The sequence below is a fragment of the Rhinichthys klamathensis genome, unplaced genomic scaffold (genome assembly GCF_029890125.1).
Source record: "Rhinichthys klamathensis goyatoka isolate OS25496 unplaced genomic scaffold, OSU_Roscu_1.1 h1tg000105l_1, whole genome shotgun sequence".
Classification (NCBI taxonomy): Eukaryota; Metazoa; Chordata; class Actinopteri; order Cypriniformes; family Leuciscidae; genus Rhinichthys; species Rhinichthys klamathensis.
This window is the reverse complement of record NW_026606644.1, coordinates 1,115,186-1,136,743: the sequence shown is the minus strand read 5'-3', so window position 1 is coordinate 1,136,743 and position 21,558 is coordinate 1,115,186. Positions and strand designations below refer to the sequence as shown.

General features: G+C 37.2%; 2 protein-coding genes across 17 annotated transcripts in view; both read right to left on the bottom strand.

Moving 5' to 3' along the window:
- The window catches only part of LOC130087183 (uncharacterized), a 35,476-nt gene extending 29,405 nt beyond the window's left edge, over nt 1-6,071 (bottom strand). Inside the window, exons 1-4 of the mRNA XM_056253409.1 lie at nt 6,013-6,071; nt 888-956; nt 598-735; nt 436-462 (exon numbers count right to left, since the gene is read on the bottom strand). Coding sequence (XP_056109384.1) covers nt 436-462; nt 598-735; nt 888-906 — 184 coding nt within the window. The 5' untranslated portion in view covers nt 907-956; nt 6,013-6,071. The remainder of the gene's footprint in view (nt 1-435; nt 463-597; nt 736-887; nt 957-6,012) is intronic.
- Nucleotides 6,072-6,591: 520 nt separating this feature from the next.
- Nucleotides 6,592-21,558, bottom strand: part of svilb (supervillin b) — a 63,087-nt gene continuing 48,120 nt past the window's right edge. For 11 of the 16 annotated variants that reach the window (XM_056253470.1, XM_056253469.1, XM_056253458.1 and 8 more), the window contains 16 exons: nt 20,961-21,116; nt 19,129-19,265; nt 18,882-19,029; nt 18,638-18,783; nt 17,436-17,611; nt 17,165-17,312; nt 16,615-16,912; nt 15,481-15,635; nt 15,289-15,394; nt 14,593-14,800; nt 13,798-13,931; nt 12,450-12,605; nt 12,207-12,350; nt 11,920-12,044; nt 10,367-10,522; nt 6,592-7,442 (listed from right to left, as the gene is read on the bottom strand). In XM_056253470.1, the coding sequence (XP_056109445.1) occupies nt 7,356-7,442; nt 10,367-10,522; nt 11,920-12,044; nt 12,207-12,350; nt 12,450-12,605; nt 13,798-13,931; nt 14,593-14,800; nt 15,289-15,394; nt 15,481-15,635; nt 16,615-16,912; nt 17,165-17,312; nt 17,436-17,611; nt 18,638-18,783; nt 18,882-19,029; nt 19,129-19,265; nt 20,961-21,116 (2,480 nt within the window). In that variant the 3' untranslated portion in view covers nt 6,592-7,355. Of the gene's footprint in view, nt 7,443-9,469; nt 9,496-10,366; nt 10,523-11,919; nt 12,045-12,206; nt 12,351-12,449; nt 12,606-13,797; nt 13,932-14,592; nt 14,801-15,288; nt 15,395-15,480; nt 15,636-16,614; nt 16,913-17,164; nt 17,313-17,435; nt 17,612-18,637; nt 18,784-18,881; nt 19,030-19,128; nt 19,266-20,960; nt 21,117-21,558 lie in introns of all 16 variants that reach the window. The other 5 variants (XM_056253459.1, XM_056253475.1, XM_056253474.1 and 2 more) reach the window with 2 other exon arrangements.

The window sequence follows — 21,558 nt, the reverse complement described above, 5'->3', positions numbered from 1 at the left end:
TTTAGATATTAGATTTTGTTGACCAAATATATAATCATAACTAATTAAGTACTGATAATTCTCACTATATGGTAAAGAAATTGGGTATTTTACCTACTTAAAGAGGTAGTTCACCATAAAAAAATTAATTCTCTAATCATTATTCATACTCATATTGTTCCAAACCAGTATGATTTTCTTCTGTGAAAAAAAAAAAGATATTTTGAGAAAATAGCAACCTGTTTGGTTACCACCAATATACTTCAAAATATCGTTTTCTGTGTTCTGCAGACAAAGAAACTCATACAGGTTTGGAATGCCATGAGGGTGAGTAAATTATGACCGAATTTTCATTTTTGGGTAAGCAGTCCCTTTAACTGTTTATAAGGTCTTACAAATGTAAACATGGTAAAAAATGGCAATATATACATAATTTTACCCAGTGGTGTATATTACCTGTGATTTCAGCTGCAGGCCCTACAGCTGGAATAATAAATCTTAGATTATTACAAATATTACAGAAGGTATATTATTGAATTCTTTGGACATCTCTGTGCATTTGTATAATTATTGACAAAATGTGTTCAGCTGTGGCCTTTCCTCCAACAGACCACTCACCTGGAAAGTAATTAGAAATATTAATATTTCCTGTGACTGTTGAGTTTAATATGAGAGGTGCTGAAACATTGCTTCCATTTTGGGCAGAGATGTTGATTTTAGAGACTTCACGGGGCTCCACGTTTTCCCCTTTGTCTTCTGATAGAAAGGAAAGACACATAATCAATTATATTTTTTAACCTTATATGCAAATATTTATTAAGGGCCTATAACAGAAAAAAATATTATTATATAACTTTATTCAAATCAGCCCTGATCTGACTGGTGTGTTTCATGGGGCTGTACATTACCATAATTAGACATGTCCATCTGCTGTTTTCAGTATGTGCACTCCTCTAATCTGAAATGACCAGCTCAACCTGAGGAAAAAAAGGCAAATATTATGTAGGGGTGACGTCTGGTTAATTGTGACACTTTTTGCCACTGAGATAACTGGGGGAAAAAATGTCCCATTTAACCTGAATTCATCATAATAAGTAACAATTATGAGGAAATAATTATTATATGTTTTGTGTTTTCACATAAATAGCAGTATACGTACCAGTAGTTTACAAATTGCAATGATTTATCTCCAAATGAGTTTGCTACTATTTAGTGTTGTAAGTATGTCAGATACTTAACCAATCCCAATCATTTATTCATTACTTACCTCCTTCCCAAATTTATAATTATAATAAAATTCTGACAGTTATTTTTATGGCAGTAAAACGTCTCGGTTACGGACGTAATCCCTCGTTCCCTGAATAGGGAACGGAGACGTTACGTCGTAGCGACGAAATGGGGTTTCGCTTAGAAAATGGGGCTTCGCCTATCAAATTAGAGTATTACAAAACGGGATATAAATGGCTCGAAGCAACCTCAGATGCTTCTGACTCCATAGGAGGAGGTGGCGGGCGAGTTGCGACATACGGCGGAAGCGTAGACCACCTTGTCGGTAGTTGTAAGCTACTGTCGTGGTATTGTCTGATCGGACTAGTACGTGCTGGTTCTAAAGCAATGCATGGAAGCGGTGCAGAGCGAGACGTACTGCCAGCAATTCGAGGCAATTGACATGCCATAGGCGCTGGGGTCCTGTTCAGGTGCCCGCGGCAGCATGTCCATTGCACATGGCACCCCAGCCCGTGGGGGAGGCATCTGTTGAGACAACAACATGCCTGGAAACTCGTTCTAAGGGCACTCCGGCCCGTAGAAAGCTGAGGTTCGTCCACGGGGTGAAGGTTTGACGGCAGGTCGGAGTAACTGGTACTCGGAGCGTGCCTTGTTGCCGTGCCCACCTCGGGACAGTGATAACATGACGTATCTATGAATGCTGTCTGAGCGTGAGCAAAGCCCACACACGTCAAACAGCGTTCGTGCCCATCAGCTGAATCTATCGCACTCAGGAATACACGGGCAGAACGGCTTTAAAAAGATGTGCCACATGCAAGCTCTTTTTATGAGAGAGTGCTGAAGCGCCCGGGGAGAAGCACACACGCTGTTGCAGTGAAACTGCTGGAATACGCCATCACACCAACACCGACTGGAAGCTGCTCGTCTAGAAGATTCTCGAAGATAGTCAGAGAATTCATACTTTGCAGTCACGTGACTACCATGGATACCTGGCGGGCAACAAACGGGTATTTTCAACGTAGAGTCCTGTAGTTCCAGGTCTTATGGGTCTTTTAGTAGCTATCAAGTCTGTTAGCGAGCTAGCTGCATAACTATGGACTAGAAATAGGATTAACTCCAAGGTAGCTAAATTGTGTAAAGCAGACAAGGTTTTTTAAGATAATCGAGCAGTAATAATTCCTCCATAAATAATCTAGCTCTATTGTTGGGTCATCTCTGGTTCTCATTGAAAACCATAGATATCACAAACCTCAAAACACCAACTTTTGTGTAGTAAAACTGGCGACGTCCTGGCAAGATCCTTGATTAGTTTACTGGGTTTCGTTGCTGGAGAACGACGTTCTTGCCCGCCAGCCAGTACTTGTGACGTCACGTGCAAAGTATGAATAGGCTGCAGGAGTGAAGAGGACCTCTTGGCTCCGAAGCAAAAACATAACTGCATGTTGCCAGCGTACTTCCTTATATACCCACGAGGTGGGGCGGAGTTACGCTATGCAAAATCCGCAGACCCATGGCATTTCTTTGCCATTGGCTCGTTTTGTAATACTCGAAGTTGATAGGCTTTCTAAGTGAAACCCCATTTCGTCGTCACAACGTAACTCGTAGTGACTACGAAAGGGAACCATGGTAACCTGACAGTAGCAAGCACTATTATAAACAATGACTAAAAGAGTCTAGCCTGGTTAAAACCAGACCATTGTCAGTTGTAACTGAGTTATGGTCTGGCAAAGCGTCATAGACAAATCATTTCCAGAGGGGCGTCACCAACGGACGTCGCGGATAGACCTAAACCCAATCAGAGCGATGAAGGAGATGACGTATGCAGAGCGGCAGAGAAACATCTCCGAGTGTTGTTCTTTGCTCGGTTTTTGGACGCGATAGCTGATTGGAACGAGTGATGTTCGACGGCGGCATCCATCTTTGTAATGTAGGCTACAAAATCTGCTTCAAAATCCCAGCGCTGTCGTCATCGTGTAAAGCCCGCCCCAACGTTTCTGATTGGTGCCTCGATTTCGGCGGATTGGAAATGGGCTTGAATGAGCTCTCTGCCAGACTAACTTTCAGAGCAAATCTAAATTTGCCGGAAGTTGTCTGGGTTTTCCCAGGCTAAAAAGAGTCTGAAAGCTTCTTAAATTCGATACTATGTTAAAATTTTATTTGGATATTATTACATTATTGTTTACATTTGAACAACTAGTTGGCCATGGTTAAATTAAGGACTAGGCCACATCTTTTGACAACAAGAACGGGTTGGAGTAGCCTATGTATATGGGCCATTCTATAAAATTGGTTCAAAGTCAGAGTTGGAAACGTCTTGAAAACAAATGAGTCTTTTGCCACAAATTTTGTATGTATGGAAATTGTATAAAATCCAAGGGACACATTTCTAGTAATTGTAATTATCATATTGTATTTTCAGAAAGTTTTGAAATATTTTTCCTCTCCCCAAATTTGTCACTACCGAAACACAATAATAAATAAATTAATAAGGAGGCTTATATTGACCTATTAATATTTTGTTCACATCTATCTTCTAAATATATTTTTTGCTATTTAAAAAAAAAAGTTTTCTCAGGTAAATCAATATATATTTTTACAATATTTCAAATGTAATTTATACTGTAAGATTTGTTGTATTTTTAATCCAATCTTTCTTTGTAAAAGGCATTAAGTTAATCATACTGATTTCAAAGTTAAGGATTCATTAGTTTGAATCTATTGAACGAAACACTTTATCATCATCTTAGTTGATAATTCAATATACTTTATTTTAGACAAAACATGCATGTTTCGGTCGTGACGGTACATTTTCGGTAGTGACAGTAATGCTTTGGTAGCGACCACATCACATTACAGAATTTTAGCTCACATACTAAAACACTACTAAAACATACTAAGATACTAATGATTTGCATAACTGTACTAAAATTTTGTTTATTTCCCCCAAATAAATGATTATATGTTCCCTTTATTCACTACCAAAACAATGCTGACATGTTTCGGTCATGACTGTTTCTGTTAACTCAAAGATGCTAATCAGCACATGGTTGTACACACAAAAAAAAACTAAATTTTATCGAATAACACTCAAAAAAACATGATGTCATAACCAAAACTTCACCACATGTTTCGGTAGTGACAATTTTAGATACTTTTGAGCCTAGTTCAAAGATGATAACCAGCACATGGTTACCTAGCACAGTTCTGAACAGTTGTACACACATAAAAACTACATTTTATGGAATAACACCCAAAAAAGTTTGCTTAATTGCAGAAAAAAAGTGTTTGGTACTGACGTTCCTTAAAGTTACACACAGATTTTCAGACTTTTGAACATTTCCCTCAAAATGATGGCATACCTATCTGCAATGAAAGAGAGGCTATGAGAGAAAGGGACACAGGAATATTTACTGATCAAAAATGTAGGGGTATGGTTAAAATCAGTCTCAGCCAATGGACTAAAACACACTGATTCGTTGTGACATGAAAATGCGGGACACATTGTTTTACATAAAGTTTCATGATTTAAAAATTAATATAAAATAAATGCTTTTTTTTTACTTCGCTTTTTAAAAGAAATATATATATTTAAAAACAACAAGTGAAAGTGATATTCAAATGTTTTTCTCAGTTTTTTCCAAAGTTGAAATTTAGGGGTTAGGGGACAGCCACCTCCCAATAGAAAGTACCCAAATAAATTATGATTTTATATATATTAAGTTCACTGATATTTAAAATATTACTGTGGGATTCAATAGATAACAGAAGGATCTTTGTAAAAAGCGAAACTAAACTGAAAAGTTTCGAATTGAGTGATGAATAGATGAAAGCAAAAGGATGACCACTCATTGTAGCCTACTTTATGAAGTCCTCACGCAAGTACTAAAAAATTATGGGCGTGGTGTTTTTTATGCTCTTTAAATGTGTTTTTTGGTTGTGGAACAGCAGTTTGCACCATTTCTGTAGAATGGCCCATATATTAAAGAGGACATGTGTTCTTAATAGTATGTTGTTAAGTCATTTACGACAACAACAAGCATTTCTTAAATCGAACGAACTGAAGAGAAAGAAAAATACGTTAGCTAAGAAGGCTAAGAAAAGTCTTGGATTCATGTAGCGCCCTCTGCCGGTGTCACGCTGAACACCACGTCCATCATTTTTTAGTATTTGCGTGAGGACTTCATAAAGTAGCCTACAATGACGAGTGGTCATCCTTTTACTTTCATCTATTCATCATTCAATTCGCAACTTTTCAGTTTAGTTTCGCTTAAATGATATGTTGTGCAAATGTATATTATTAGGCTAAATGTTATTTTAAATAACTGATTTGTGGTAAAACCAGTCAAGTAGGCTGTCACTTAAAACTGACGAAGAAATCTAATTATAAGTAGTTACATTTACAGCGCTTTTTACAATACAGATTGTTTCAAACCAGCTTTACAGTGATAAACTGGAAAATAAGGCAACAAAGTTTATTTTGGCTGTAGCTACAGCAGCTCTAGAAGAAAGGCATTGTCCAGCTCAAGTTAGTTCGGTGTTGATTCAATTCCGTTGTAAAATTCATTAGTAGCCTATTATAAATTAGTTCATCTTATCAACTCTGGAGAAAAGTTACATGTCATCGGCTACGTGTAAAATGAAATGTAGAACATTTTCTAAACGTAATAAAAGTAGGCTACGTACGTCTTGTGTTTGTAACTATAGATGTTTAATAGATCACATCACAGGAAATACTGTGATTCGGTGGTCTTATTACTTTTTTTTTAAATGATCATTAGTCAAGTCAAGAATAAACGCTATATTTACCAGGCGCTTGAACATCGCTGTGTATCCTGCGAGCTTGAGCAGACAGTGATGCCTGAGAGGGAAATACTTTCACTTTTAATTTGACAACGAGACCAGCCTTAAGTGGGCAACATCATTTTTTTTTTTTGACAGTGTCTAAATCACTTTGAAACCATCCTATACACTCAACTCTTTCTTAATAGAATGCAGTTTAAGGTTTTTTATTAATATGCCATCTTTTTTTATCAGAAATGTGTCACTTTGGTTTTCAGTGGCATTGTAGGCTATAGGTTGTAATTTTTACATTAAAGGTGCTGATATAATTCATCTTCGTTTCATTTTTTACACGTTTTAACGGGTTTGTAGACTTTTTTTATTACATACACTCAAATGGAATGCTACTTTCGAAATATTTACATTTATGTAAATATTTGACATGACAGTATTGCTTTAGTCTCTGACGCCGTTGACCCACATTGATATACATTTGTGTAATTGAATTCCCCTGAACATGCTGAACAGATCAATCCAAAATACATATTTTCCCCACTTCTTTGTCCCTAAAATTGGTGAAAAATAATACAAGACAGAGGAAAAAACTGATTTGAATATGCTTTCTTTATTCACTATTTCTTTTATCACAAAGAAAGTGTCTGAAATGCAGACTATAGAGTGTGTTTGGTATAGAAACTGTACACAAAAGCAAGGCACTATACTGTACATTTAAATTAATATCTTTTCTTTCTCTCGTCCATTACTCCATGCTGTCCGAATACAAACAAACATGACGTCCCTCACACCTCAGGAAAAAGAGACCATCACCACCACAAGCAACAGCCATTCACACAAGAACACACACAAAATACAGACGCGCCATGTAAACTCCTCTTGAATCAAAAAGAAATATCCTAAGACATATGACAACATTAAGAGCGATCACACAGGATTTTCTTTGTTTGCTACAAAGTTTATACAATTTCCAATTTATCAGCAGATTTATCAAACGTACATGTAACAACAAACACACATTGCAGATCGGACCGGATGGGAAGGTGAGCGAAGTATTTGATTCCATGTACTTCAAGAGATAAACATACTCACAGACTGCTAATCGTTGTACATGAACGAGGCGAGGACACACACTGACACACACAGACGTCACTTCCACGGACTTAATAGATACATCAAAAGAGGACGCCACAGCAGGTGCATCTGTAGATCCTAAAGTGACCTTTGACCTGACCGTTTACCCTGCTCTCTGAACAAACACCTCCATTAACCGAAAGAGGTCACAATGCAGAGGCGACCGCAGAACCAGTGGTCATGGTGGAAATGGACAGTGATAATTCGATTTCGTCAGGCTTTTAAAAGAGTCCTTTGGCTTTTTTGAGGTTCACTTGCTTCCATCCAGGCAGAAGGTCAAACTCTTCTCTCTTCATGTCTAACACTCTCTGAGAACACAGACAATATTACAATGAGGGAAGGGAGAGAAACACACTGGCATATAAATATAAATACACTTACCATTCAAAATTTGGGGGTGGTAAGATAATACAGCAAAAACAGTAATATTATGAAATATTTCTACAATTTAAAATAACTGTCCCAAATTCAGAGTCATGTCCCAGAGTCATTATTTACTCACCCTCATGTCGTTTCAAACACGACAGACTTTCATTAATCTTCGGGGGAAAAAATGAAGATCTTTTTGATGAAATCTGAGAGCTTTCTGTCCCTCCATTGAAAAAGTTCATATTATCTGCATATAATATACATTTATAATATCTGCTTTTGTGTTTTGAAGATGACCGAAAGTCTTGCGCCTTTGGAACGACATGAGGGTGAGTCATTAATGACAGAAAATTAGATTTTTGGGAAAACTATCAATGGCTGCATTTTATGAATGCTGTGGAATACAGACCTAAGGTGGTCTCTTTTAAAAGACGACACTCAGCAGATTATTACAGAAAGTCTAAAAAGGTTATAGAAGTTTACGTTTACAATAAAGCAAGTGTATTGAACTAAATATTTGTATTTAAATATATATTTTACAAAATAATCTGCACTCTAAAATTGCATACAAATCAAGGCCATCTGTCTACGTTGCGTTTCAAATTTGAAGTTGATCAAATAAAAAATTTAGCTCGCTGAGTTACCGTTTTTATGGTAACACATTGAAGACTGGAGTAATGGCTGCATTATAGTGTCACATGATCCTTCAGAATTCATTCAAACTTTTCTTATTATTTTCAATGTTTAAAACAGTTGTGCTGCTTAATATTTTTCTGGAAATCATGATTCATTTATATTAAGGATTCTTTGATTATTAGAATGTCTAAAAGAACAATTTATTTTAAATAGAAATCTTCTGTAACATCATAAAAGTATTTGCTGTCATTTTTGAGCAATGTAATGTGTCCTCCTTACTATATAAAAGTATTCATTTCTTTCAAAAAATAAAAAAACTCTTACTGACTCCAGTATTTTGAATGGTATTGTACATGTGCACAAAGAATCTTAAATTAGCAGAAAAAGCAGGAGAAAAGGGTTACAGTAGCACAGTGTCCTATCTAGGCACATTGTGTTTCCAAAGTAACTTTTTCTGTCCACACAAGGCAAAATGCAACATAAATCACAGTGAAATGGAAAATATTTGACATTCATTTACAGATAGATGGGACTTTAGACCCATTAAAATTCCCTGTGGGTGGGGGAGGGTTATCTTCTTGCTGCTTGTGCAGAAATGTAGATTAAAAATGATGTGTTGTCTAAAAATACTTTCTCTTATCATAGCACAATGTGCAGAGACAACTTTAAGCAAGCCAATTATGGACTGAGCAACATACTCAACCAATGGTGTGCCGACCAATGGCAGACCTCACATGCATATTAACTGTGATCATCTATATTAAAATAAGACCACAGAAAGATTTCATCAAAACACAGTGTGGACAAAATGCAGTCCTATTAAAACACAAATTTGATCAGAGTTGATGGTTTTATGTGCAACTAATAATATTTAATAAACATATAATAATTGCTGCATTGGTCCAAAGGTCTAGCTGAATCTCACTGAAAATGAATTACTTTTGGTTGCTTTATCAAAGCAAATTGCTATCTGTGCGACACTGACGCGGAAGAGATGATTTATTGCTTTTTTATCATGTCACGCCTAGTTAGGACACTGTGCTTTCAGAAAAACATTCCCAGAAACGTGTCAACTATTGCTGGGAAAAAAATAGCTTGTGAGGAAACATGTTCACATTGTGTTTGTGTGCATGCATGTGTGCTTGTGTGGTTTAATGTGGGTATCAAAGAGCTCTCCTGGATTCAGCAGGACAAGAAGAGGTTTCCAACGTGAGTAGGACACAGGGAGGAAGACGAAGCATAAAAGTGAGGCTGTCAGGAAATGGTACTTGAGTAGTTAGCATAGAAACAATTGATCCCTGTGACATCAGTCAATTTCAGAGATACTTACCTATTCGGAATTCCCTACTTCCCCGCCTAAAACGGCAAAACATTCCATTCTTAGTATCTAGTCATGTCATACTTTAAGCAAGCCAATCATAGGCTGAGCAACCTACTCAACCAATTGTATTTACCAATAGAATTTAAAGGATAAACAGAACTGAAAAATCTATATACCTATTATAAACTGGTTTATACAGAATCAATCTTGTGAGCATACATTATTTTAGGGTTTACATAATTGGTTAATTGGTAATTTGTCATTTTTTTCCCCCCATATTGAATTACGGTGATTTGAATTTTGGATTGTTTTTTGTTACTTTATTACAGTGTTTGATATTTTAGATTGTTTGTTGGTTATATTTAATGTCTGGAATAAAAGCAGGGACAAGTGTTGCAAAAAAAACAAAAAAACATGTATACATATATATATATATATACATATATATGTTATATGTATATATATGTATACACACACACACACACTACTGTGTAAAAGTCTTAGGCACGTTAGTATTTTCACACACAAAAAATGAGGTCAGTAATTTATATCTTTTGCTGTGGTGTGTCAGTAGGTAAAACATTAATTTTACCATTAATTGCCACACTGCAGCAAAAGATATAAATAACTGACTTAACACCATTGCTTTGGGGCGAAAATACTAGTGTGCCTAAGACTTTTGCACAGTACTGTATATATTTATATATATCTCTCAACGCTGAAGATATGTTATTCTGTATTGACATATAAACAAAAACAAATAAAAATTGTTTATGAAAAGATCAATATATATATATATGAAAATATTATTCTGGAACGTAAACTTTTTTGTATCCATTTTATGTGTTTTTTACATAAATCCCAGGCTGTACAGGCAATCTGTCTCATAGTTGTGTACGGCCTTACCTCAAAGTCCTCATCGGTCAGATACATCTCGATTCTCAGAGGGTCGACGCCGTGGGGAAGGGGACGGGTTAGCAGCGTTTCTAGAGGATAGGTGCTCTGACAGAGTCGAGCCAAAACATCCTCCACTAAAATGATCTGGTTACACACCTCTGCCTCCTGCACACACACACACAGACACACAAACATGTGTGAGGAAGCCAATCCGTGAACTTTACTGTAAAACCAGCAGCTGTGGTAGCCAGAACTTTACCATAAAAATATACTAGTAACATATAAAGTTTTAAAGATTCAAATAAATGTACAAAATATGTTTTGTTATAATCTAAAATAGATTACCTATATAATATACTGACAAGCACCTTAAAAACACATGTTGTATTGAGAAAGCCATATGATAAATCAAAGTTCATAACACGTGGCTTTTACACAAGCGGAGCTAAATACTAATGTATAGAGGGTTCACACAGTGTCATGTACAAATTAACATAATACACACAAGATGAAATTCATGCAATAAACAATAATTTAAACAAAATTATATAACACATAAAACCCTATTGTACATAACTGATAAGAAAAAAATTGAGCTGTCACAGAGAGTTCTGGAAATTTTAATTTACGTTTTTTTCACTGTAAATTATGTATTGTATTAGATCCATTACAGTTTTCTAGTTTCTAGCCAAGCTCAAAAATATTGTATGGGGTATAAATACAAACTACTTTTAAATCCTTGTAACTACTGAACAAATGTTGGTAAAAGTCATGGGGCCTTTGTATATTGTTGTTGACAATTGGGGGGGAGGGAGAGACCACTTATGTAATTATGTAATTTTCCTTCCTGTTGGAACAATAACGTTATTGTAGTTCCAGTTCTACTATAGTTACTCACCTCACTTGCACAAAAACACATTCAGTACTTCTCAAAATGAATGAGAAGTGTGAAATGCAAACTCAGAATATTAAGCAAATCTGCAATAACTAAATATGTTAAATAATAAAAATATACTTTATGTATTTAATCTCACTTTATTAACCAATGTCTTTGTTGCTGATCTTCGACGATCCAGTTGTTTTTAGTTTCTTGCTGGACCGTTGAACTTTCTTCTCCTGTGGCTTTATTTCTTCTAAAACCGAGAATGGCAGTACAGCTGAAATGTTTAGTTGAGCTCTGCTCTTTACTGTACAGGCATGGATTTGCATTTCCTTTTGCATTTGCACTTTTGGTGTGAAAGGGCCTTAACATTTGCCAAAAACAAAACTTTTCATTCGATTTTTTTCTTCTTGTTAATAAAAAAAGAAAAAAAAAAGAAAAGGAAAACCAGCCCAGGTGATAAAAAGTAAGTGATGATAATTCATCACAAAAAGTATTGTAACATATTACTTTACATAAAAATTAACAATTAGTTACTTTTTAAAGAAGTAACTCATTACTTTTAAAAGTAACTTTCCCCAACACTGTCTATGAAGCCTGAAACTGTCTAGTTAGAAAGCTTACCATGGTTTGGAGAAGACCTAAAGAAATTTAGAGACACAACACACATTGAGTGTCTCACCCTCTCTGTGATTTCAGCAATATCCTCTCTGTGCTCCCAGTTGGGGAACATGTTTGTGAAGGTCAGAGGCTCCAGTCCAGCATGAATCAGGTACGACTTCTGAGGCTTCTTCTCGTTCTTCTCTGCTAGACAAGAAGAGGCATCAGATATCTGTGTACATAGCATAAATGGAACAGGAACTGCATCTGAAGCAGCATATCCATCATTACAAGGTGCTTGTTTAGATGCACGCCTCTGATTTGCTGGAAGATTGAAAAAAATTGTTGTCTAATAAGGCTGTCAATCACCTCTGCAGTACTGCAACACTGTTTCCATAGCACATTTCCTGTCTGAGTCCCAGCGGATGCGGGCAGAGCCGGTACTCTCTGCATCCTGAGGCCACCAGCCCTGCCACAGGTAGACTTCATGATAGTTATCCACTAGGAACAGAGCTAGAAACAGACAGAGAGAGAAAAACACATGCATTGTTTTATATGACTCATTATTTCCTGTCTGAGATAAAATAGTTCAAGTGTATCATATATTTTTACCTGGTTGTGGGGCAGAGTACAGATCCTCCTGTAGGAACGGCAGGGAACAAACAAGGTCTGCAGCTCTGGATGGGTTGAAAAACTCCAGCGCCACAAACTCTCCCGAAGAACTACTGAGCTGGAACAGACGCGGCGTGAAGTTAAACTTGCCAGGGTCTACAAAAAGAGAGAAAGATAAAAATAAAAACACAGAAAAAGCTCTTTTTTTTGAAGCAGAGAAAAAAGGTCTTTCTGGTCAAATCTTTTGTTTGAGTCTGAGTGATAGTAGTCCATGAATTCTTATGATATAAATTTGCATTATGACTCGTGAACATATGTAAGGCCATTTCCACCAAATAAGAAAAAAAAAATTTAATTTTAATTTAGTAACATTTTACTTGAAGGGGTGTGCATAAGACTAACATGACACCTTCATATTCATGACATGACGTTATGAATATGAAGGAAATTATATGCATGTTTATGACAACTGTCATTAAGTGTCATTCACTCAGTAATGACATTTTTAATGCAAATACGACATTGTTTGAAATGTCTTTGTTATGACACCTTGACATAAACAAATACATCATAACCTGTCAGTGTATCTGTCATGACAATTTGACATTACTAAGACAACACAACCTGTCATAAACATGAGCTAGCAGATTAATTATCAAACTTAAGAAACCATTTAGCTTTATTGGTTAACATTACATTAAACTGTCAGGTGGTTGGTTTTGACATTGGCTGTCATGAAGCCATTATAACTTTTTAATGACAAATTCAATTTGTACCACTGTAGTTGAGGTCACGAAAAATATTCATGACACAGTTATAATGGCCTCATGACAGCCAGTGTCAAAACCAACCACATGACAGTTTAATTTAATTTAATGTCAAGTTGTCATGACAAAGACACTGACAGGTTATGATGTTATGGTTTATGTCAAGATGTCATAACAAAGACATCTTAAACAATGTCATATTTGCATTCAAAATGTCATTATTGAGCGAAAGACACTTAATGAAAGTTGTCATAAACATGCATAAACCCTACTTCATATTCATGAGATATGTCATGTCATGGTTATGAAGGTGTCATGTCAGTCTTATGCACACCCCTTCAAGTAAAGTGTTACCTTTTTTTTGTCAATTTCAATATTTCATAATTGTGACTTTATATCTGATAATTATGATTTTTTAAAGCATTTTTCTTCTCATGTGGTGGAAATGCGCTTCCATATGAACATGTTATGCTGGAGATAGATTATTTTTGGCGCGATTTTGGACTGAGGGAAATATAAACTCATCACAGACTTACAAAATCACCCAACTCTCCTCCTCACTCACCACCGGTGTGTGTTACCTTGCAGCATGCAGTCGTAGGCCTTACGGTCCTTCCTGCCTAATGCTTCCCAGAATTCCATTGGCTCGCCACCTTCCTCACATTCATGAATGGTCACATTACAGCTGCTGTGAAGTCCAGCCTCCAGCGGTCGTCTTGGAAACACAAATATGAGTCAGATTTCAATCAAAAAAACTTTCTGAAATGGAAAATATGACATCAAGAAGACATTATATCATTGGTTAATAGATTTAATATGCACCACTGTTTAAAAGTTAGGGGTCAGTAAGATATTTTAATAGTTTGAGTCTCTTATGCTCACAGAAGCTGCATTTATTTGATCAAAATTAAAGTAAAAACAGTAATATTGTGAAATATTAGTACACATAAATATTTTCTTTTTGAAAACATTTTAAAATGTAATTTATTCTTGTGATGGCAAAGCTGAATTTTCAGCATCATTACTCTAGTCCTTGTCACATGATCCTTCAGAAATCATTCTAATATGCTGATTTGCTGCTCAAGAAACATTTCTTGATTTTTAAGCTAATATTAAGCAGTGCAACTGTGTTTAACAATGATAATAATAAGTTATTATCATTGTTAAACACAGTTGCACTGCTTAATATTTTTGTGGAAACCGTGATGCATTCTTTCCCGGGATTCTTTGGTGAATAGATAGTCCAAAATGACAGCATTTATTTGAAATAGAAATGTTTTGGAAAACTATAAATGTCTATACTGTGACTTTTGAACTTAATGCATCCTTGTTCATGTGTTGTGTATATCTAATGATTTTGTGTGTGAAATACTTACTGTTCTTTGATCTTGTCTGCGGCGGTTCGAGCTACATGCCGTGTGTGTGTTTGTGTTTTGCAGCCATGCCACAGGTAAATGAAGGCTTTGTTGATGTTCAGAAGAACCAATGAGGTGCGAGATCGCAAACTGCTGCAGTGACACGCCACTTCCAACAGGTGGCCCTCAACGGGTACCTCACCACGCGCACAGTACAGACGCCAATCATCTAAAACAGGGTCAAACAGTAAAATATTAAATTAATATGCTGGTGTACTGCTTGCACAGTATACCATGTTTAATAATAATAGTACTTGAAATGGTTTGCATGGATAAAGATTACTATATTGTTCTCACATGAGTTCATTACTTGCAAGCAAGCAAGGTATCTTATAGAAAAGAATATGGCTGTTTTTACATTTTTAATCCAATATTGTGTAAAAACATTAACAGTTTGAATAAATGAGGAATCATTTGCCCCATTCAAGCCCCATGTCATGTGCTTCTGTGTCGCACATGACATGGGGAAACGGAAGGTCAAGTCAAGTGCACTACATTGTGTACATTGCTTCACTATGTGCTGTGGTTATATTTGCACATTTTGGGAAATCCATGAATACAATAAATGCACGTACTATGATGAGTATGCATAATATATAGTACTTCTACACAAGTATTAGGCAGTCTGCCAATCCTAAAATCCCCTAAAACTCTTACTCTGAATGTTCTCCTCTTCTTCTTCTCTCTTCCCAGAATGCACGGTCATCCCCCCATTGAAACACTGCAGGAAACAGGGCGGCTCCTTCCCCTGCTGGACCTGCATCTGAATACGAGTCACAGCAGCAGTGAGCGAGAGAAAGAGAGGAGCAGAAAGCAGTCAACCACGTTTAGTCCAGCATCTCGTCCTACCTGTGCTCCTCTCTCTTCGTCCAGTTCAACAGTCATGAGTGCAGATGTTCCTTTCTCACTGACCGTGGAGTTTCTGCCCTGCCAGAAGAAATAGCAGCACTTCTCCCTGCCGGGACCTGCACTGCGCACCTGATCCGGCTTCTGCCTGCTGCCCACTGCACACGGACACACACGACACGGACACGCACGGACATGCACGCACACCAATATTTTATATACAGGTATACAGCATGGCCAAAAAAGTCACTGTTTGTATTTAAATGCTGAGGCAAATGCTTAAGATTCTATGATTAGATCATTATTGCAGTGATTATTATGTTTCTAGCATGTTAAATGTTTGGCAGCAGTTCTTCTAACCCTAATAGAAGGAGTGTGTCGCTTTTAATTTCTTAAACAACCATGTAGGAAACCACGTCATGGCAATATTCCAGGATGACAATGTCAAGATTCATCAGGGTTAAAATTGTGAAAGAATGGTTGGAAGGAGCATGAATAATAATTTTCACACATGAATTGATGCTCCACTGAATCCAGACCTTAAATTCCTTGAAAGTCTTTGGGATGTGCTGAAGGAGACTTTACAGAGTGCTGGACTCTTGCATTGACAAAACAAGATCTGGACCAAAAATTGATGCACATCTTGATGGAAATAAATCTTGTGATGTAAAGTCTGTAAAGTCTACTCCAGCACATTTAGGAAATGAAAAGCTACACACTTAGCTTTTTAGAAGGTTAGAAGAACTATTGCCAAACATATAACATGCTAGAAACATAATAATCACTGCAATAATGATCCAGTCACAGACCCTTAAGCATTTGCCTATTTAAATTTGGGCAGGGCAGTGTATGTATATATACACATGTACATATATTTATATATAAAAGGAATGAGATTATGTAAAAGCCTAAACAGAATGCTTATATTATGGAAAAATGGATTTTACCAAATGAAATGTTACACTTTCACCGCAGTTCTGCGGGTTACCAATAAAGCAGTCAATCAACAACTTCCTATTCCAATAAGCAAAATAGCTATATTTTCCTGCACAATGTACGTTGACAAACACCTACAGCATTTGAATAAACGCAAGAAGAGACAAATCACAGTTCATTTGTCCGGGTGCAGTTACTGACCTGCAGCGCTCACCATGTACTTCCATTTCACCACATACGCGTCTCCCTCGTGAAACTGGCCGATGCTCTGCTTGGGCAGTCGGCTGTAGTCGAACTCCAGGATGTGCCAGACATCAACGGCAACCGTGCTGATCTCCAGGGACCGCAGACAGTCGTCCGAGCTGTTCTCCACTGGGCCGTGTCCACGACCCACGTCCTGACCGTCCAGAATCGTGCTGATGGGCGACTGCAGGACTGGCAGCATCAGAGAGGCGCTGTACGCCTGGCATTCCGAACGAGAATCTGTGCCTGGAGACTCCTGAGATGGGCAACAAGAGGGATTGAAAGAAGAGAAAGAGAAAAGAAAAAAGAAAAAGAAAAAGTTGTGATCAAATCAAAGGAACAGTTGGGAATCACTATTTAATTCACTATAACACTAAATTATTCTTATTATTTCATTACATTCCTAACAATTCCCATCACTGTAATGAATGTCAAAGGATTTTTTCCTTTCTGTCCAGCTGATTTTTTTTGTGTGGGAAAAAGCAGATACTAACACACAGCCACCCACCTTCTGTTGGAATGGGTGTTCGATGACACTTTTAGGTGAGAGTCTAGAAACATCTCTCCAGTCCAGGAACTTCTCTTTAAAAAGACTTGTTTCATTATGTTCAGTCAGTCTGCCAAATATGGCCCAGTCTGGGCGACCTTGACCTTTCCTAAAAATAAATAAAAAAAAACACAAATTTACACTGACTATAAAGTTACACAAAAACAAATTGTAAGATGAATTTAAGTGGATAATTCAAGTGAATTGCTTTAAATGTGTGTAGTGTACCCACCTTGGTATGAGTGTGTTGTGTCCTCCAGGGTCCAGAGGGTTGATGTCACAGTTGGTATAATCAAAGTTCCCGTTCCAAAGGTGCTTGGCCAGCTGAAACGCCACCTTCCTCTGTGCCAGTGTGACCTCTTTACCATGCCATACATACACTTCACTACCGAAATCAAACACTATCACCTAATGAGAAAATGAGAGCCAAGAAAAACAAATATATATGATATATACTATATATTATTCACATTTATTTTGATGAAAAATTGGTTGCCCTGAATGGGGAAAAGTCTTATTATTAAATATAACAAAACATGCAAAATAGAAAAGAATATGCTAACTGTTTAATTCATCCATTTGTATAAAATAAATCATAATGATAAACATAGTTGCCACAAAATTCAAATAATGTTAATCTATTTCATATTTCACCACAATGTTAATGCAGACATAAAATAATACACAGTACAAAAATGTTAATACAAAATAGCCAAAATGTGTAAGATGTGAAAAAAAAAAAAAAGATATACATATACGTACATATACACATATACATATACATACATACATATATATATATATATATATATATATATATATATATATGTATGTATATATATATATTTATATTTTGAAAGCCAGTGGAAATGCATACATATATTCAGATGAATATATGGTTCTCCGAAATGGGGAAAAAGCTTTATTATTATTAAATAAAATAAGAGAACTTATTAAAAATAACTTATTATAAAAAAACTTTTGAGAATGTTCAATTCACACAATGGACCCTTTTCATAGACTGTGATAACACGTTTTCCACATTTACATTTTTTTTTATATACATTTATAACACTATACCTTGTGATATATTACCATGGCAGTAAAACACAAACAACAAATTAACACTGCAGCGTCAGTGTTTCTAATACAACAGCATAGGGAGTGACAGCTAATTTGACATCATTCTCTCTTCTGACTGCTATAAATCACTCACTACACTTTTTTCCCTCTTTTGGAAAGTTGGAATGTCACTTCTGAGAACCGTGGAAATGTGAAATGGGTCCATTACATAAAATAAATATTGGTAAATATAAAGTTACCACAAAATGCAAAGAATATTAATCTATTTTATATTTATGCAAAAATAAAAAATAATGTATGAAGATGTTTCTACAATATTTTTTAAAAATACACAACATATTGTTTTCTGACCTCTTTAGATCCCAATAGTGTGCTACGAGGCACTTTCCCCCAGGAATCATCATCAGGAAGCAGTTTATCATCCACTAGACGGAAGATACAGTTTGTCTCCACAATGGCACTCTCAAACATCTCATCCTCGTCTGGAGACCCGGTCGCTGTGATCATTGCACGCATAGAGGGAAAAATAATATTAATTTCAATTAAGATAATAGCACATAAATGGTATCTTTTTGATTTCAGGCAGGGTATGTACATTGGTAGCTGGCTGTTCCTCCCAGGATCTTCCAGAACTCTCCAGCTGCGGGGCTTTGTGATTTCATTCCTTCTTCAATCGTCTCCACCAGTGCTGCCCGACAACCAAGGTCATGGTTCAGCTGGATGAAAGTGGCCAGTTCTGATGCCTAGATGTCAAGCGGTACAATACAACAGTAATGTAAAAAGCTATCTGATCATATGAAGAATAACATGAGTAAGATGTCAGAATATAAGTCAGGTTGTACCTTGGCTCTTTCAATGACATTTGCAAACTCTCCAATCCAAACGAAACAATGTTCAGGCGTAACCAGTAGAAAACAGTCACCGCTGTTCAGAGAGGACACTCTAGGCTCCACTAGTCTGGTCTGGACATGTCGTCGACCTGGGGAACATACATGCACGTAGAGTTTAACTCACACAAACAATTAAAAACTGCAGTAATACATTACTATATAACTATTTATATCATATTCCATGCCTCTTGTTGGTGTTTTGCAGCATTCTAATCAAGAGTAATGCTATTTAAGTCATTTACTAAAAGTGAAAGGCTTTCCGAAGCCAATCAGAACACATTTGATGTTTGGACCAATAGGAATTTGCTGTGGGCGGGGCTATGCAGCTTATTCCATGTAACACTTGGGGTGTTTCTCAAACGGAAAGCTGCATCCTACTGAACCTGTGTCCTTCCTAGTTCCTAGTTCAGTCCTTCTGAGGCTTGTAGTCTAGTGTCCTCCCCAGCATTAAACGCTAGAATGAAACGGTCTAGTAAGTATGCATGGCTACGTCACATATGTTCCCGCCCCCACGGTCACTTTATATTAACTGGCTTTTTATTAATGCAATACAGTGAATGGCAGCTGTCTGCGGTCTGCCAGTGGCTTACATTAATGTCAGTTTAGAGTAAAGCCCCTTTCACACAGCGCTTTGAACTCGGAAAATTGCTGGAAAATTGCCAGAGTGCCTTCTGTGTGAACGCAAACACGACCCGGGATTGATGCCGGGATCGATGCCGGGTTGGGGACCTAGGCCCTGTCCCAAATGGAACCCTAAGCACTCGGGGGCTTCCTCTGAGTCCGCACTTTCGTAACGTAATGTCGCTTTGACTGTCGGGAAGAAGTCTGCTGTGGAGTTCGCATCAGCACGGGCTCGGCAAAAGTGCGCATCAAGGGCGCAAATCGACCGCACGGGGCGCTCGCGAGCACCCTTCTGAGATCTAAAAATGACAAATGGGACACACTACGGTCTCACGGACTTAACGGACACGCGCACGCGGCAGCCATTGTAAGTCCACAAGACCGAAAGTGCACATGAAGTGTGCCATTTGGGATTTGGGCCCTAGTAACATTGCCGTGTTCAGACCCGGAACGCGCGCTGTGTGAACAAAAGCCAGAACCAATGCCGTATAAGGGGTGTGTCGTAGTGAGGATTCACGAGCCTTTGCAATGACGTAGTTATCGTGCGACTCAGTTACTCTAGAAGAAAGTTTGTGTTCGTCATCGATACAAGAAAGAACGAAAAAATTTCTGCAAACTGGACTGAAGTAGAGACCCGTCACATCCAACGTCCCGCGTCTTTCCGGAACATACACGGGTTGTGTGTGAACGCGCTCTCTGATTCCGGCAAATCACTGGCAGTGTGAATGAAGCAAAATCAAACGAACCCGGGTCAAATCCCAGGTCACTTTATCCGTGTATTTTCCGGAATCTCTGTGAAAGGGGCTTATGTGATACATTTACAGCAAAACAAAAGATAACATCTATGCTTTCATGTCCGAAAACATTATTTTTGTCATACATTTCATAATAAACTTAAGCTCAGTAACAGCTCGTTTTCCGTTTTTCGTGAATTGGAATGTGTGCAAAGGATTGTGGGTGATTTAAGACTGCAAAGAATACATCCAATGCATCCTTCAAAACCAAGGCTGCCTTCCAAGGATCCTTCAAATTGAGTTGGCCTTCAGCTACGTTTGATGACGTGGCAGCCGAGAGATGCAGCCTCCCGTCTGAGAAATGCCCTTGGTATTCCATGCATCACATCATGCTTGCTTAGACACAGTGTTAGGGTACTACAGACTGACCTTTGACCTGCATGAGCATGATCTTTTTGTAGGGAGCTGCGCTGTTATTGGTCATCTGCTCTGAGATGCTGACACTACGCAGACTCACGCTGCTGTAGCTTTCTTTACTGGCCAGACCAGCCAGGGCTGCGTCTGACAAACTGGAGCTCTTGCTCACTGGAAAACACACGTAAAAACCATATCATTACAACAGGAAAAAAACAAAATATGTTTTATTAATCTTCTTATATTAAAGACAAGACCATGAAATCAAAATTGATAACTTTATTATTAATGAATTATCCGGGCACATCATACATTTTTTTTATTTTATTTTTATTCATATGCTCTCATAATTGATTCTCATAATCATTCATATTTATTAAAAAGCGAAACGTGTGAAAAAATATTTCAGGAAATGGCTAATATGAGCCAATAAATGCTCCTCTTCCGCAATCTACCGGTTATAGCGTTAATTAATATCCTTTTCTATTTTTTGTTTTCAATCAAATGTTGGATTTCCTACATCTTGAAAAGTTCACTTATACAAATGGGGACAATCTAAGAAGGATGAACATATAATGTTTTTGGTCATCACATTAAAATAACATTTGAAGTG